Source organism: Eschrichtius robustus, chromosome 3 (assembly GCF_028021215.1).
Source record: "Eschrichtius robustus isolate mEscRob2 chromosome 3, mEscRob2.pri, whole genome shotgun sequence".
Taxonomy (NCBI): Eukaryota; Metazoa; Chordata; class Mammalia; order Artiodactyla; family Eschrichtiidae; genus Eschrichtius; species Eschrichtius robustus.
This window is the reverse complement of record NC_090826.1, coordinates 81,293,087-81,308,975: the sequence shown is the minus strand read 5'-3', so window position 1 is coordinate 81,308,975 and position 15,889 is coordinate 81,293,087. Positions and strand designations below refer to the sequence as shown.

General features: G+C 36.8%; 1 protein-coding gene across 1 annotated transcript in view; it reads right to left on the bottom strand.

The window, feature by feature from the left end:
* The window catches only part of BTBD8 (BTB domain containing 8), a 99,102-nt gene that overhangs the window by 68,178 nt on the left and 15,035 nt on the right, over positions 1–15,889 (bottom strand). The window contains exons 4-5 of the mRNA XM_068538068.1: positions 14,948–15,198; positions 7,261–7,378 (exon numbers count right to left, since the gene is read on the bottom strand). Coding sequence (XP_068394169.1) covers positions 7,261–7,378; positions 14,948–15,198 — 369 coding nt within the window. The remainder of the gene's footprint in view (positions 1–7,260; positions 7,379–14,947; positions 15,199–15,889) is intronic.

Here is a 15,889-nt window from a genome sequence, read left to right as displayed (position 1 = left end):
AGGTAGAAACCTGGACCTACACAAAAGATTGAAAGTGCCAGAACTGGTAATAGTGGGTAAGTATAACTTTTTCCCTCATTTTAAAAATTACTTAAAAGATAATTGTTTAAAAAATTAATTACAATTTATAGTGGGGTTTTGAGTATATATAGAAGTGAAATGTATGGCAGCAATAACACAAGGGACAGAAGGGGGAAAATGTCCTAACATTATACATAAAGGTGTATAATATTAATTGAAGGTAAATGGTAATAACAACGCATATTGCAAATCCTAAAGTAACTACTAAAAAAACAAAAACAACACACACACACAATATAGCTAATAGGCCAATAGTGGAAATAAACTGGAATTAAAAAATTTTTTTTCTCAATTAATACAAAGAAAAGAAGGAAAGAGGAAAAAGAAAACAAAGAAAAAATGAAAACAAATAGTAAATAGTAGCCTTAAATTCCAGCATATTAATACCTATATTACCATAAATGAGCTAGATGCTCCAGTTAAAAGGTGAGATTATGAGACCAGATAATAAAAGAGCAAGACGTAACTATAGCTGTCTACAAAAAATTAATTTTAAACCCATTTAAAATACAAAGACACAGAGAGGCTAAAGGTAAAAGGATGAAAAAACATATACCATCTAAATGTTAATCATAAGAATGCTGGAGTGGGATGCAAACTAGACTTATTGTGATGATCAGTTCATTATGTTAAACACCTGAAACTAATACAATGCTATATATCAATTATACCTCAATCTTTAAAAAAGAAAGAAAGCTGGAGTGGCCCTATTAACATCAGACAAAAGACTTCACAACAGGAATATTACCTGGGGTAAAGACTAATATTTCATAATGAAAAAGGGGTCAATTCATCAAGAGGAAATAACAATCCTAAATGTGTGTGTACCAAATAACAAACCTTCAAAATATATGAAGCAAAACTGATAGAACTGAAGGCGGAAGTAGATAAATTTACAATTATATTAGAGACACCAATATTCTTCTCAGTAATTAACAGAACAAGTAGACAAAAAGTCAGTCAAGGATATGGAAGACTTGAACTAAACATGCTAAGCAGCATGCTAGCCATTTCCTTCTAAATAAGACGAAAACCATCTGAGGCTTAAACAATTACCCTGCCCTTAAGACAGAAACTTAGAAAACATTCCTATTTAATTCAGATACAAGCCTCAGTTTAAAAAATTATGCTGTAGATAGCATGGTGTATTAAAAATCTTCATCAGATTTTTCATTTTCCAACACACCAAAGTTTTTTTCTCTTTTTGACTAAATTTAATCTCAACTGACAAGGCTGCTTCTGGCTCTGTAGAGATGCCCTAATTTCCCCCCTTTCTCTTGCTTTATAGTACATTGCTATTCAATACTTCCTGATTTTAGCTGAACTAGATTCACTACTCCAGGCAGAATAATGGCCTGGATTACTCAAAGAAACTCTAAATAAAGAATTTTTCACTAGGACTATTTTTTTAAGTACTCTTGTTCCAAGAATATATTTTTTTCCTTTTAGTTCAACATAACTGAATAAGGGTTAAACCCAGAGCAGTGAATCCAAACTTTCTGATGCTGTCACCATTACCCATTACACTTTGCAAATATTTTAGAGAACATAAACTTTAAAAATGGTGAAGTTTTTCTCTTGAGACATCCATTTTGACATACATTGACTACAGCTTTCATAGGATTAGCCTTTCCTAAGTTAAAAAATGATTTGTGAAGTGCAATGGATGCCCTGTTATCCAGTACAATGAGGACTGATAGTTGTTTGGTTCATCTAAAAATTAGGAGAGAATTTTTAAAATGATTTGTCTATATCATAATCATTTTATTCAAACTTAAAAAATAAATATGTATTCATTTACAAATCTTTGACCATACAAGGCCAATCTTTATTTTTTTATTGTGGGTTTGCTGATTGGAGCCTCCTATTTCTTGCAAAAACTATATATACCCACATACCCTGTCTATGATTTTTAGTTCAAACTTCTCTGAAGTGAAGAAATTTAAAAATTTTATGAAGCAATCTGAAGTACAGAATAATTTAAGACTTTTATAATTTCCCCTCAAACTTTTATATTGTTTCATCTAAACTGAACTCAATAGCAGTTTTACTTTATTTTTTAATTTATCTTTTATTTTTTGGTCATGCCACGTGGCATGCGGGATCCCAGCTGCCCGACTAGGGATCGAACCTGTGTCCCCTGCATTAGAAGTGTGGAGTCTTAACCACTGGACTGCCAGGGAAGTCCCTGAATTCAACAGCAATTTTAAAAGTGCCTCTCCTGAGAGGAGTCTGGGGGAGAATGGATACATGTATATGTATGGCTGAGTCGCTTTGTTGTGCACCTGAAACTATCACAACATTGTTTATCAGCTATACTCAGATATAAAATAAAAAGTTAAAAAAAAATCTCAAAGAAAAAGTGCCCCTCCCTTATTAATCTTTCTAAAACATTCACTTTAGTTTTCATTGTAACAACAAATTCTTTTCATACTTCATGTATCATTGGTTTATATGATATGTCATTAAGTCATGCTATCAAAATAAGAAATTCAAATGGCATCAAACAGGTTTGGGAATAACCCCAAGTGACTCAGGAGACACAAACTCAATGAAAGGAATGGAAATGTTATAGGTATACCAGAGAATGACATCCTAGCCATATTAAGATGTTCATAACCCACTTTAGTGTATGGGAATCTGGAATTTTATTACAATTACTTCATAAAGCTTCCTGGCAATCCTAGTAAGATAGGGAACAGCAAACTTTTTCTGCAAAGGGCCAGATAGTAAACATCAATATAAATATATTAGGCTTTTCAGGTCCCTGTTGCATATTCTTGTTTTGTTGTTGTTGTTGTTGCTATTGTTGTTTTATACAAAAAGAAGCCACTGACCGGCTTTGGGTTGGGTCATAGTTTGCCAACCTCCACTCTAAGATAAGGTAGAAAACGCAACAATGTGCCTCCCTCCCAGATATCTAATATATACTTATAGCAACTAACATTTACTGAATGCTTCCAATGTGCCACAGAATCATGCTAAGTGCTTTATGTACATTATCAGATTCAATCCTCACAGCCATCCTATGCTACAATTACTATCATTATTTCTTTTACAGATAAAGAATTTGAGACTTGGAGAGATTAAGTAACTTCTCAATAATTATTAAATGGTACAATCAGAATTTAAACCCAGAAAGACTGACTTCTGAATTACTAAACTGTATACTTTTGAAAAAGTTTTCAGCTGATGGACTCAAGAATATATAGCTAATTAGTCATATGGCACAGACTAGGACATTGATCTCCTGACTCAGTGCTGATTTACTAAATATTCAGAGAAATCTACATTTTAAAGGGAGATGTGACAGCATTTTAACCCCATGAATGCACGTCTGATGTTATAATATCAGGCACTGAAAAAAAAAGGTATTCTGGAAGGGATATAGGATCTTAAGTGTTACAAAGCTAAAATTAGGAATCACTGCCCTGCTTTTTCAATAAAGCAGCACAAGAGAATCTTAATTATGGAATACTGAAGTGCAACAAATAAATTAGTTTAAAAATATAGCAGATTCAATTTCACTCAGAAAACATTAGAATAATAATTAACGCTATAAAATGGGAGATCAGCAGTGGAGTGGATAATAAGGTAGGTACTTAGAGGTAGGCTAAAGATGACAGGAGGAAATAAAAGTAGAGAGAAATGCCCAATACACAGATGGTATTCATCTGGTGATTGAGAGCAATTCAGGAAAGAACGTAGTGTTACAGAGAGAGATCCACAACAGGAGTAATGTGCTGTAGTACTCCAGGAAGCAATACTCAGAAAAGTAGTAACATAATTAACAAATGGGATCCATGAACTCTAATGGGTCCTTTTATTATAACCTCTCTCCCGCCAAATAAAAAGAGCTCTCTTTGTTTCTCCTTTGCGCAGAAGTATTGGAGATCAGCAAGGACAAAGATGTGGGAAGGGTGGAGAAGTTATGCTTTGGAGAGGGAAAGGCCTGTGTATAGGCAAAACAGTGTAGTAAATGTGACCTTCCCTGGAGGCCTACTGCTATCCCTTTCCTCCTTGGACTGGGGGGAAATGCAAATGATTCAAATCACCTTTCTCTCCTTGTCCCACGTAAGTAAAGGACATACAGACTGTTGCTACCATCTACACAAAATCTCGTATCAAAGGCCTATTACTTGGATGATGATAGCAAACACTTACATAGTACTTACTATGTGCCAGGCACTGTTCAAAGTACTTTAAATGCTTTTAGTAATTTAATACTCATAAAAACCCTATAAGATGAGTATTATTATAATCTCCATCGTTGATGAGGATGCTGAAACACAGAATGGTTAAATGACTTCCCCAAATTCATACAGCTAAAGATGGTAGAGCTGGAAGTCAAACCCAGGCAGACAGGCTCCATACATAGTCCACATACTCTTAACTACTCAGTTATAAATGACTTCTTTGGCTTAGTTGTACCACCACAAGCAAGTGATTGTCATCAGATCGTCTTGCAGCACATAAAGGGCTCCAGGTATTGGGCTGCAGATCAAGGGAAAGGCTGGACAGAGCAACTAGCAACTGGAGACATAATCTTGGAAGAACTGGGATACCAGGAATGTTTTTGAAGAAGGAGCTTGAGCATAAGAGAAAGACAGTGACTCAATAAAAGAAACTATCTCTTTACCATACCAGTTTGGACATTAAACTAGCAAACTAAACTGTTCTAAAATTTGAGACCTAAACTGAATGTAATTCTGCCCATAAATCCTGGTCCTTGTGAGTACTTGCACTGATCATTAAATATATGAGTACATATAATTAAAGCAGTCATTTTACAAACGGATTTTTAGCCATACCTCTAGGATAAATGCTGACATTGATCATCTAGAACAAGAAATAGTTCAGAAAGTTCTGTTGCTGGGCTTTAGATTATATTACATGATACAAGCATACATTGGAGATATTGAAGGTTCAGTTCCAGACCACCACAATAAAGCAAGTCACACTAATCTTTTGGTTTCCTAGTGCATATAAAAGTCATGTTTACACTATACTGTAGTCTAATAAGTGTGCAACAGCATTATGTATATACCTTAATTTAAAAATATTTTATTGCTAAAAAGTTAACCATCATCTGAACCTTCAGTGAGTTGTAGTAGTAACATCAAAGTTCACTGATCACAGAACACCATAACAAATATTATAATAATGAAAAAGTCTGCAATATTGTGAGAACTACTAAAATGTGACACAGAGACATGAAGTGAGCCAATGCTTTTGGAAAAAAAATGGTGCTGACAGACTTGCTCGATGCAGAATTGCCACAAACTTTCAATTTGTAAAAAACGCAATTATCTGCGAAGTGCAATAAAGGAAAACGAAGTACGCCTGTGTTTTCTAAACTACTGACATAATATTCTTTGAACTGAATAATAAAGTAAATATGTACAAACAAAGAGATGTTTAAGTTTGGAATAGGAAGGTAATCTTGGGATTTAGAATTTGCCATTTTAACTCACATAAGGGCACTAACAACAAAGCAAGAAAACTTAAGCCAGATCTTCCTGAAACACATTCTCAGGAAATTGCCTTTCTAGTTAATATAAATTTATTTTTTATTGCTAGGTGAACAAAATAAGCCAGAAATGTGGGCAAGAGCTGTCCTAAAATACAAACCTAATATTCTAGATCCAGCTCTTAAACAGTCCACTGTCAGGCAGTACACAGGGAGAAGCCAAATACAGACACTGTTTGAGGACATACTGCAAATCATCACAGCGTCCTGCTTTCCCTTTATGACAACAATAGCCTTAGGGCTCCATAGGTAGAATTTTGCTAGGATGCCCATACGGTTTCAAGAAAAATCTGGCACAAGATAAAATCAGAGTAAATTAATTTTAAAAATAAAATTGTGTTGTTCCCCTACCCCAACCAAAAAGAAAGGCGTGCGTGCACGTGCGCACACACACACACACACACACACACACACACCACTTGGGAATATGTATATTCCCAAATATGAGAAATACATATCCATGATATGGAAAATATATGAATAAATCTGTATCACACTCTGTATTTTACTATACATAATGCAGATTTCATAAAAAATAGGAAAATGTGTTTTCAAAATATATTTACAACACATACGTTCCCAGAAAGAAAAGTTCAAATTCTGAATGGTAGTCTAATGGAAACTGGCAATCCTAGAGTTTAGCAATGTACTACAGTCAGTTAACTGGCAAAACCAGTATGATTTCTGAGAGTACAAACATCACTACTATTTGGCTTGGTGGATTTCTGTAATCTAAACTCACTGCTAATTTCATTAAGGGCTGTGTACCCTTGAACCTACAAGACTGCTTCTTGCATCTGCAAAAATAGTCTGGTTCTTCCTCTTCTGCAGCACCAGAATAACTTAACATTCTATATGAAACACAAAGAGGTAGGGAGGAGAACTCTGGGTTCCTCAGCTTTCTGGTTCCAATTCTAGTCTGTTATGAGGCCAGCTGTACCTCTTTCCCTTGAGTTCCAAGAAAAAAACCTGTATTTTTATTAACATCTTTTCTTTCTTTAAGCAGATTTTAGTTACTTACCAAAAAAAGAGTCTAACCAAAACAAGCAGCAGGCTTTAATTTAAACTCTAAAAGCCTGGAATGTCTAAACAACCCAACTCTACAGCAGAATAATGATTTTTTAAAAATACACTGAAATATTAAACCTCCTAATCCATGCTATTCAGGAGAATCAGCTATTTTTTTTTTTCAGCTATTTTGAAACAAAGACTTTGAGCCAGAATGAATTCAGAGAAAATACATGTCATTCATGTAGAAATAATCATTTTCAATACCATAATGCCTGTGAAATTAAAAATTGCATTTAATTACATTTTCTGTGACAGTGGCTTTCAAACCTATTTTAGGCAACAGTATATTTTCTTCTAATAAAATCTTCAGTTCATGCCCAATGCATAGCACAGATCTTCTCTAGCTGAGCATGTGCACATGTCTGGGTAGGGTCACCTGTGCATGTGTGAATGTGCAGATAGAAAATCCTGCCTCATGTCCAAACTCCTCCCCTGTCAGAGACCTCCTGAGGCATCACCATGGAACCCCTGTAGCCTATGTGAATCAGCTTGAAAACCACCGTGCTAGAAAAAGACAGCTACCCTTTTACACTTTACTGTCACAACCAAGACACCAAATTAATCACATGCCTATTTACCTGTGAGCTTTAAAACTTTTTCCATCAACATAAATATCGATATCTGGGCAACACTGTTTCTCATAAAGCTTCAATAAATCTTCTCCTAATTCAGATGCAGGTTCCAAGTCATAAATATCTTTAAAAGAGAAAAACAAGACTAAAAAAATAGTTTCTTTAATAATACATATATTCCAAAATTTAGTATTCTAATACTAGTAAAATGTTTTTCCACAGTTAATTAGCTACTGAAAGAGAGTAACAGTGACTGAAACATTTAAGTGGTAAATTCAAAGTAAAATGAAACTTTAAAATCATCTATTCTTTCTGCTCTGAAATATATATTTCTACTTATATTTAAATATAGATATACCTTTAAATATAGATACACATTTAAACATAGGTAATACTGTTACAAAATTATATACCAAAACTGAAGCCACTTCATAAACATCTGACTTAGAAAGTTAGAAAATTTTCCAATTTTGATATTCTTTTTCACCACTTAATTTTTTCCTATTCCTGTTCATGGATTTATGGTTAGGATAATCTGTGAACCAATAGAAATTCAACTAAAATCAATGGGATTTATAGGACACTTACTATGAGTTTAGTACTGTACATAGTATGGAGAGGTATAGAAAATAAATAAGAACTTTCTCTACTTCAAAAGATTCACAATTTAGGCAGTGGGAAGTGAAATATAAAATATGTATGTGTATATATATATATATATATATATATATATATAAAAAGAAAAATACTGAATTGTATACTATAGCTTTGTCAGTTCAGAAATTTTCGTTAGTACACCTGGTGAGGATGGATCACCAGGAACATATTCCCACTAACCAATTTACAAATGTATACATTTATAAACCAGAATGCCAATACTGGCTCTACTATCAAAAGAAATCCAGAATCCAACCACTACTCAATATCTCCACTGCTACCGCTGTAAACAGATAAGTTAGGGGGTCCCTGGAGAAAGAGAACCATGAATGGCTTTCTTGACATAAGAGAACCCATTTGGCCTAAGCCATTTTGTGATCTAGGCCTAGCTGCAATGCTTGCCCTTGAACAGGTCTCAGTAATTAATGATCTTAAGGGAGGGGATGCAGAGACAAGGGCCGAGCAGCCAAGAAACAATGGTGCAGCCTTGGGGCAGGCTCCACATTCCACCTCAACAGGATACACGAAACAATATCTTTTGAGCTCCTTATAGAACTAAAACTCCCAATAAATGGAAGATGAAGCAATCCTCATTCTAGAGAGAAGGTCACGGTTTGATAGCCTCGAGAACCAGAGAAGCTTATATGGAGACCACCTGAAGCCAGATTAAAGGAGTGCAGGCCCTGCACACACCTTAATCTTATCAGCAACCTCACCCTTGAACCGTTGCTACAAAACTCTCATCAAATCTTCCCAGGTTGGGACACACAGTTTTTGAGGGGCAGGAGCCCGCTGTGTCCCCCTTTGCCTGGCAAAGCAATAAAGCTACTCTTTTCTACTTCACCCAAAACTCTGTCTCCAAGATTTGATTTGGCACTGGTGCACAGAGGCCAAGTTTTTGGCATCACCATCCCAGTTCAAAACAATATGGTTCTCTCCATTTTTTTTAGAGTAAAAGCCAAAGTCTTACAATGGCTTATCAAGCCCCACATCTGGCTCCTCACTACCTCTCTAATCTCATTGTCTACTCTTTTGCTTATTTCCATACTGAACTCTCTCTCATTCCTCCAAATGGCAAGTTATGTTCCCATGTTAGGATATTTCTACTGCCATTTCTTTTGCCTTGAACACTCATCTCCCAGATATCCACTTGGCTAATTTCCTTACTGGATTCAAATCTTTGTTTAAACATCACCTTTTAATCAAGGCTGACTCTGACCACCCATTTAAAATTGCAACTCCCATCACTAGCACTCCCAATCCCCCTTCCTCTGTCCTATTTTTTCTATAGCATGTCACCTTCTAACGTCTTTACTACATTATTGTCTATCTCCACCCCCACCATACCTTCTCTAACTGGAATCTAAGTTCCAAAAGAGCTGGAAGTCCACTTTAGTCACTGAAGTATCCCTTAGACCTAGAATAGTCCTGATACATAGATCCTCAATAAATATTTGTTGAATAAATTAATGTATCAAATACTACATAAAAAGATTTTTGAAGAAAAAACATAAAACTCCAACCAGAATAAAGAAGGGGAAGGAGGCAGATCCTACCACTTCCAGATATTCCTATAGAAGACTTAAAGCACATAAATTAGTGGGAGATGTTCAGAAGGAATGGTCTTCATTTCGATGATTCAAAGATCAGAGCATAATTTCTGACACAAAGGGAAAATCTAGAAACTTTTCAAAAGAAAACCAAGTCAATTTGATAGATGATTACCTATCTCAACTCCCAATTGTATATTCAAATAGCCTCCTGAACTTGATATATCACAGTGTGGTATAATAAAAATATATATTTGGTCTTTCTCCCCCATTCCTGGCACAGAGCTTAAAACTCTTGAAATTTCCTAAATTATAGGAATGTCTTACTTGAGTTTATGCTAATGAGGTGATTCAGGGTAGGGTTCCTAAATAGCTTCAGGATGGGGGCTGGTCACCAGAAAGGACAAATATGTGATTAAAGAGTGGGAACTTCCAGTGCTCCCCCCCATCTCTAGGGAGGGAAAGGGGGCTATAGATTGAATTATAAAAATTCTTGAACAATAAGATTCAGGGAGCTACTGGGTTGGTGAACACACTGACTTGTTGGAAATATAACAGGGAAGAACCAAATCTGACTACATATTGGATCTGTTTCTTTTACTTTAACCCTTGCTTCCCACTGCTTTTGTTCACTAAAAGGATACTGTCTATACATAATGGCCTTCCCCCGGGGAACCCTGCCCCTCTGCCTGAATGTTAAACCAAAGTGCCTTTGTTCAGGGAAACATCCTGACCCTGTCCACCCCGTGGATGGCTGCAAGAAAGAAGAAATTAACACATCCCCTCCCTGAGGCTGGCCATTCCAGGGGATATTTGCAAAACTTATGGCCTTTTTACTTTATTTCCTCATCTCCTCCCCCTCTCTGTGCTATAAAAGAAACTGGCATCCAAACCCCGATAAGACGGTTATTTTGAGACTTTAGTCTGCCATCTTCCCAGTCTGCCAGCTTTCCGAATAAAGTCGTATTCCTTGCCTCAACACCTCGTCTCCGATTTATTGGCCTGTCATGCGGCGAGCAGAGCGAGCTTGGACTTGGTAACAGAAAGATGGCACACCCTGAGGGGGCATAGAATTTGTTCTGTATACTATCCTTGCCCATCCCACCCCATACCTCGCCCTATGCATCTTTTCCATTTGGCTGTTCCTAAATTATATCTTTTATGATAAACAGGTAAACATAAGAGAAATGTGTTCCTGAGTTCTGTGAGTCATTCTAGCAAATTATTGAACCTTGGAGGAGGATGGTCATGGGAACTCCTGAATTTGTAGTCACTGGGCACAAGCCTGGGTAGTAAAAAGCGCCAGAATATGTCACCCCAAAACATGCCACTTTGGCATGAGGATTATTTTGAGCTAAAGGTACTTGAGAAGGAGCAGATGCAGGAAAAGCTATTTACATCCCCCTAACTGCCTAAAAATAAAAGTACAAATTTTCCCTTTTGTAAAGGAAATTTCCATTAGTAAAGATATCTCCTTACTATTCTCATCACTTGACTCTTATTTGCATAACAAGACAATCCTTATTCACCATACATTTTCTCTCCTCACCTTCCCATAACTTGCCTCCACCACCTAGTAGCCCAAAACTCCTTTCTTTCGTTTAGCCTAAGATGATATATAAGCCTCAATCATCTGGCCACCTTCTTGAATCTCCTTTCTTTGTGAAACTCCTGGTACAAAAGAAAGTAATGAAAACCATTTTTCCCCCTTCTGTTAATCTGTCTTATTTCAGTTTAATTCGTAGGCCAGTCACAGAACCTAAGAGGGTAGAAGGAACTCTTTTCTCCCCTACAGTAGCCTAAGCACTCCACTTGTGTTGAAGTGGGGGCAATATTGTGGGACTAAGTCCTTAACCTGTGGGGTCTGTGCTAACTCTGGATAGTTAACTGTCAGAATTGAACTGTTGGATGCCCATTTGGTGCTGGGAGAACTGGTTGGTGTGTGGAAAAAACCACACACATTTGGTGTCAGAAGTGGTATCCAGAAAAACAAAAACAAAAACAAAATCACAGAAACCCAAAACTGTTCCACAACCTGAAGTCATCATTCCACTCTACCTTAAATTTGCTCTGTTCATACTCCTTAAGCCTGCAAAATAGTACCACCTAAACTCCTTAAAATAGCTTATGAGTAAGGTGACCACATCTCTTGGTTTGCCTGGGGCAGTCCAGTTAATGCCTTGTGCCCCAGAATAATTATCAACAGCAGTAATAATTTTTCATCTTTCACTCTCTCAAAAGAATCCCAGTTTGGACCATAGACTATAAAGTCATCCTTTATAGAAGGCTTTCATTATCTGGCTTTTGCTTATATATCCAGGTTCATCCCTTACTTTGACCATTCCTGTCCCCTACTCTACCCTACACCCACAACAAACCATTTCTGGTTTTCCAAATTTGCTAAGTGCCTGGTTCTCTTTGCCTCCAGGCATGTTGTTTCCTTTGCCTGGAACACTTCTCCCCTAAACTCTTTATGCCTGGTTAACTTCTGCTTTTTCCTTCAGGATTCAATTCAGATATCACTCCCTCCATGTAGCTTTCTCTGAAGGCCTAAGCCCAGGTTACATGCGCCCTATCTGTGTCCTTATCACACTTGGTACGTAACTTACCTGACTGTACCTCCTACTAAACTGCAAAATAGGAACACTATCTGTTTTGTTCACTATCAAATCTTCAAAACTAGCACAAAGTTGATACTCAATGTAATGATTAGAATAGCATTTCAGGAATAAACAGCAAGTGCAAAAGAACAGAAGTGGCAAAATATACTTCCTTAGGAGGAAATGCCAAGTAAGTCAGTAAGAATAGAGCTCAGGGGTATGACGGGTTGTGAAGACAGGAGGCAGCAGCGTTCTAGGCAGGAGTCAGTTCCCAACATCCCCTTGCACCACGGGAAAGAAGCTGGGATTTATATTAAGGCTGTGTGAGACTATTGCAGGATTTTAACAAGGGAAGTGCCATGACCACGCTTGCAATTGATGGACGTTGTTCTGTAAAATAGAGATGGACGGTGGCACAACAAGAGGCCTGGTGACCAGCTGGGGTTCAAATTCTCAAGGAAAATAGCAAATTCCTGAAATAAAGAAATGGCAGGAGGATAAAGAAGAGAAGTATTTAAGAATATTTAGGAGACAAATCAACAGACATGATCATGAATCGAATGAAGGGTAAAAGAGTAACTGAGGAGAAAGATGGTAATACAATTCACACTGATACAGTATTTAAGAAAAGAGCAGGTTGAGAAAGCAGATGATTAGGTCAGTTTGACACAAGTTAAATTTTGAGATATTTAAGGTATATTTAGACAGATATGCCTAGTCAGTGGTTAGATACGAAGCTCAAAAAAAAAAAAAAAAATTGGAGAATACCAATTATTTAAGGGGCAGAAAGAGGAAGTTCCAGTAAAGGAGACTGAGGAGTGGCCAAGAGGGAAGGAAAGGAAAAAGCCCCATTATGCTCAAATTGTTCCCTAATATGTCAACTGTGTTGGATCAAACTCATGTTTAGATAACAAGTGTTATAGTAGAATTGGATGTATTTGAAAGTATCTGTTAACTAAAGAGTTTCATTACTGGTGTTTAGTGCTACAACAGTAAAAACAAACTGATTTAAGCTTAGTTAGATTCCTTTTATATATGTTCACCGTATCTCATTATGGTGAATGAATGAATACATGCATGCATGCCTGTTCTAGGCTTGAGGTAGATCTATTCATATTTTTTAATTATCTCATTTAGTCTCAGTCCTAAGAAGTAAGTGGTTACAGACTGATTTTATAGATGAGGACTCTAAGACTCAGAGAGTGTAAGGGACTTTCCCAAGGCCACATAGTTAGAGAAGTTGGCAGAGCTGGTATTTGATACCCATTTTTCCTGCCTATAGTCTAGAGCTCTGCGTGGTCCCATAGCAGCCTATTAAAGTGGCCAAACAAGTTTTGAGTATAAGTGAATAGAGCTCATTTACCCCTCAACCCCTTGCCTTCATCTACTTTCTCCATCACTCCATGGAAACCTCCGTGTTGACTGGTTTACCAGACACTTGCTTGTCCACATCTTATTAACTCCTTTGCAGTATTGCATACTGTCAATGCCACCCTCCTTGAAACTTCCTTTGTCTTCTCTGACACTGTGCTCTTGATTTTTCCCTCTTAGGTGCAAGCTAATCCATGAGAAACACTAGGTCAATGCAAAGAACTGCACCAAGCTGAACTGAGCCCTGTAAGAATACACAAAACATACACAAACACCTAAAACATCTACCAGATACCTCAGTTCACCCACACCTACCCATTTCTGGTGTTACAAACTTCTATCTGATTTCAGATAGCAACTGCTGGGAGACCATTTTCTATGAATATTTTTGTGCTTCAGTATGGTCTGGCCTTTCTGAGCAGAGCACTGGCAAATTTGGATAAAGGATGGTTAAACAACAAACATGTCTTAGAAGTCAGAGATAATGTGATGCTCCAGAAAGATTCAGAGACTACCCTCCCCTCAAAACCATTTCCTTACACTCTAGGGTACTGAAACTACCTTATCCTCACCAGAGAAGATTTATTTACCTTCCAAAGTAAAGGTGTCTCTCTCTCTCTGCAGAGGAGGATGGGCAGATCTGCCAGCAGCCTATAAAAGTCTCATAATGTTGGTGTTCCCCTCCTGTGGTGCAATCCCACTGCACGTGCAGGGCAGGTAACATCAGGCCCTCATCACATAGCCTCGTGGGGACTGAGGGTTGGGAAGTGGTGCTGAGATGCTCTGTAAGTAACAAACAGTCTGTTCTCTGATCCAGGGGTCTCGAGTTTCCTGTTAGAATATCTACTATATATATATCTATATCCTTAACATCCTCCTTCCACCAATTCACAATAATTCACAAGCTGCAACCCTTCTGACACCCACTTATACAAACAAACTAGAGGTCTTTTTCAAGGTCAAATGTCACATTTATTGTAGTACTTATGCATTTCTGAACCATTTAACATGGGTAAAACTATGTTAACCAGTTTTATTAGGTTCTTATCTTTTAAAAATGTGTCATGACAAAAGTTTCAGTGATTTTGTGTCATGACAAAATGTATTGGTGATTTTTGTGTTGCATGGTGTTTTTTAAGGAACGCATATTTGTGTTATAACAGAATTGATTCTATAGTCTGCTAAAGCTTTTATTGGTGTAGATTAAAATAAGGATGACAATATACGGAGGCTTAAAAGGAGAATTATGAATTATGTGTGTATTTTTTAATAATAACCCCATCTCTAATTACTTAGGAAAACTGGGAGTTGACCATATTATTATTTCCATTTACCCATAAATTATTTACTTTCATTTATTTTTATTATATTGACTTTCATTTACTTTTATTTCATTTACTTATAAAAAGTGATCAGTAGAGCTGCCTTTTGAAGTATATTTTTCTCTAATTGTATCAGAATATAATTACTTTCATGGCTATAAAATTTTATAAAAATTCACAAAAAATACCTCACCAGAGGAAATTAAATTGTACTCTTTGTTGTTATCTTCTGGAATGTCCTCTTTTTTGTTATCTTCTGGAATTTCATGCTTCAGAAAAGAATGATCAGATGATCTTTTACCTACAGATGACCTTCCATCATTGTCAGTACACTTTCCAACACTGAAGTCACATTTCTTTTGTGGTACTCCACTCTCCACTATCTTTTTCCTGAGAATTTCCTCTTCATAGTTTTTTATGTTTCTGTTTGATGAGTATACAATCCTAAAAGACAAAATGTAAAATATTAATAAAAATAACGTCAGTGATTCTTAAAAGCTAGTTTTCCAGCGTGCTGCTTTCATAGATAACGGCTATATAGTTTTAAAACCTTTCTAATCTGGACTAACTAGAGGAAAGATCAATCTAAAATAACAGAAAGTTTGAAAAGTAGTCTATAAAAATTTTTAATGTTAAAAAAGGAATATATAATGTCAACAAATTATATAACCTAAATGAAATGGACAATTCCTAGGAAGGATACACACTACCAAACTTGATTTAAGAAGAAACAGAGGGCTTCCCTGGTGGCGCAGTGGTTGAGAATCTGCCTGCCAATGCAGGGCACACGGGTTCGAGCCCTGGTCTGGGAAGATCCCACATGCCGCGGAGCAACTAGGCCCGTGAGCCACAATTACTGAGCCTGCGCGTCTGGAGCCTGTGCTCTGCAACAAGAGAGGCCGCGATAGTGAGAGGCCCACGCACCGCGATGAGGAGTGGCCCCCGCTTGCCGCAACTAGAGAAAGCCCTCGCACAGAAACGAAGACCCAACACAGCCATAAATAAATAAATAAAATAAAATAAATAAAAATTAAAAAAAAAAAAGAAACAGAGTATCTGAATAGACAAATAACAAGTAAAGAGATTGAATTAGTAATCAAAAACTTCTCACAAAGAAAAACACAGGACCAGGTGG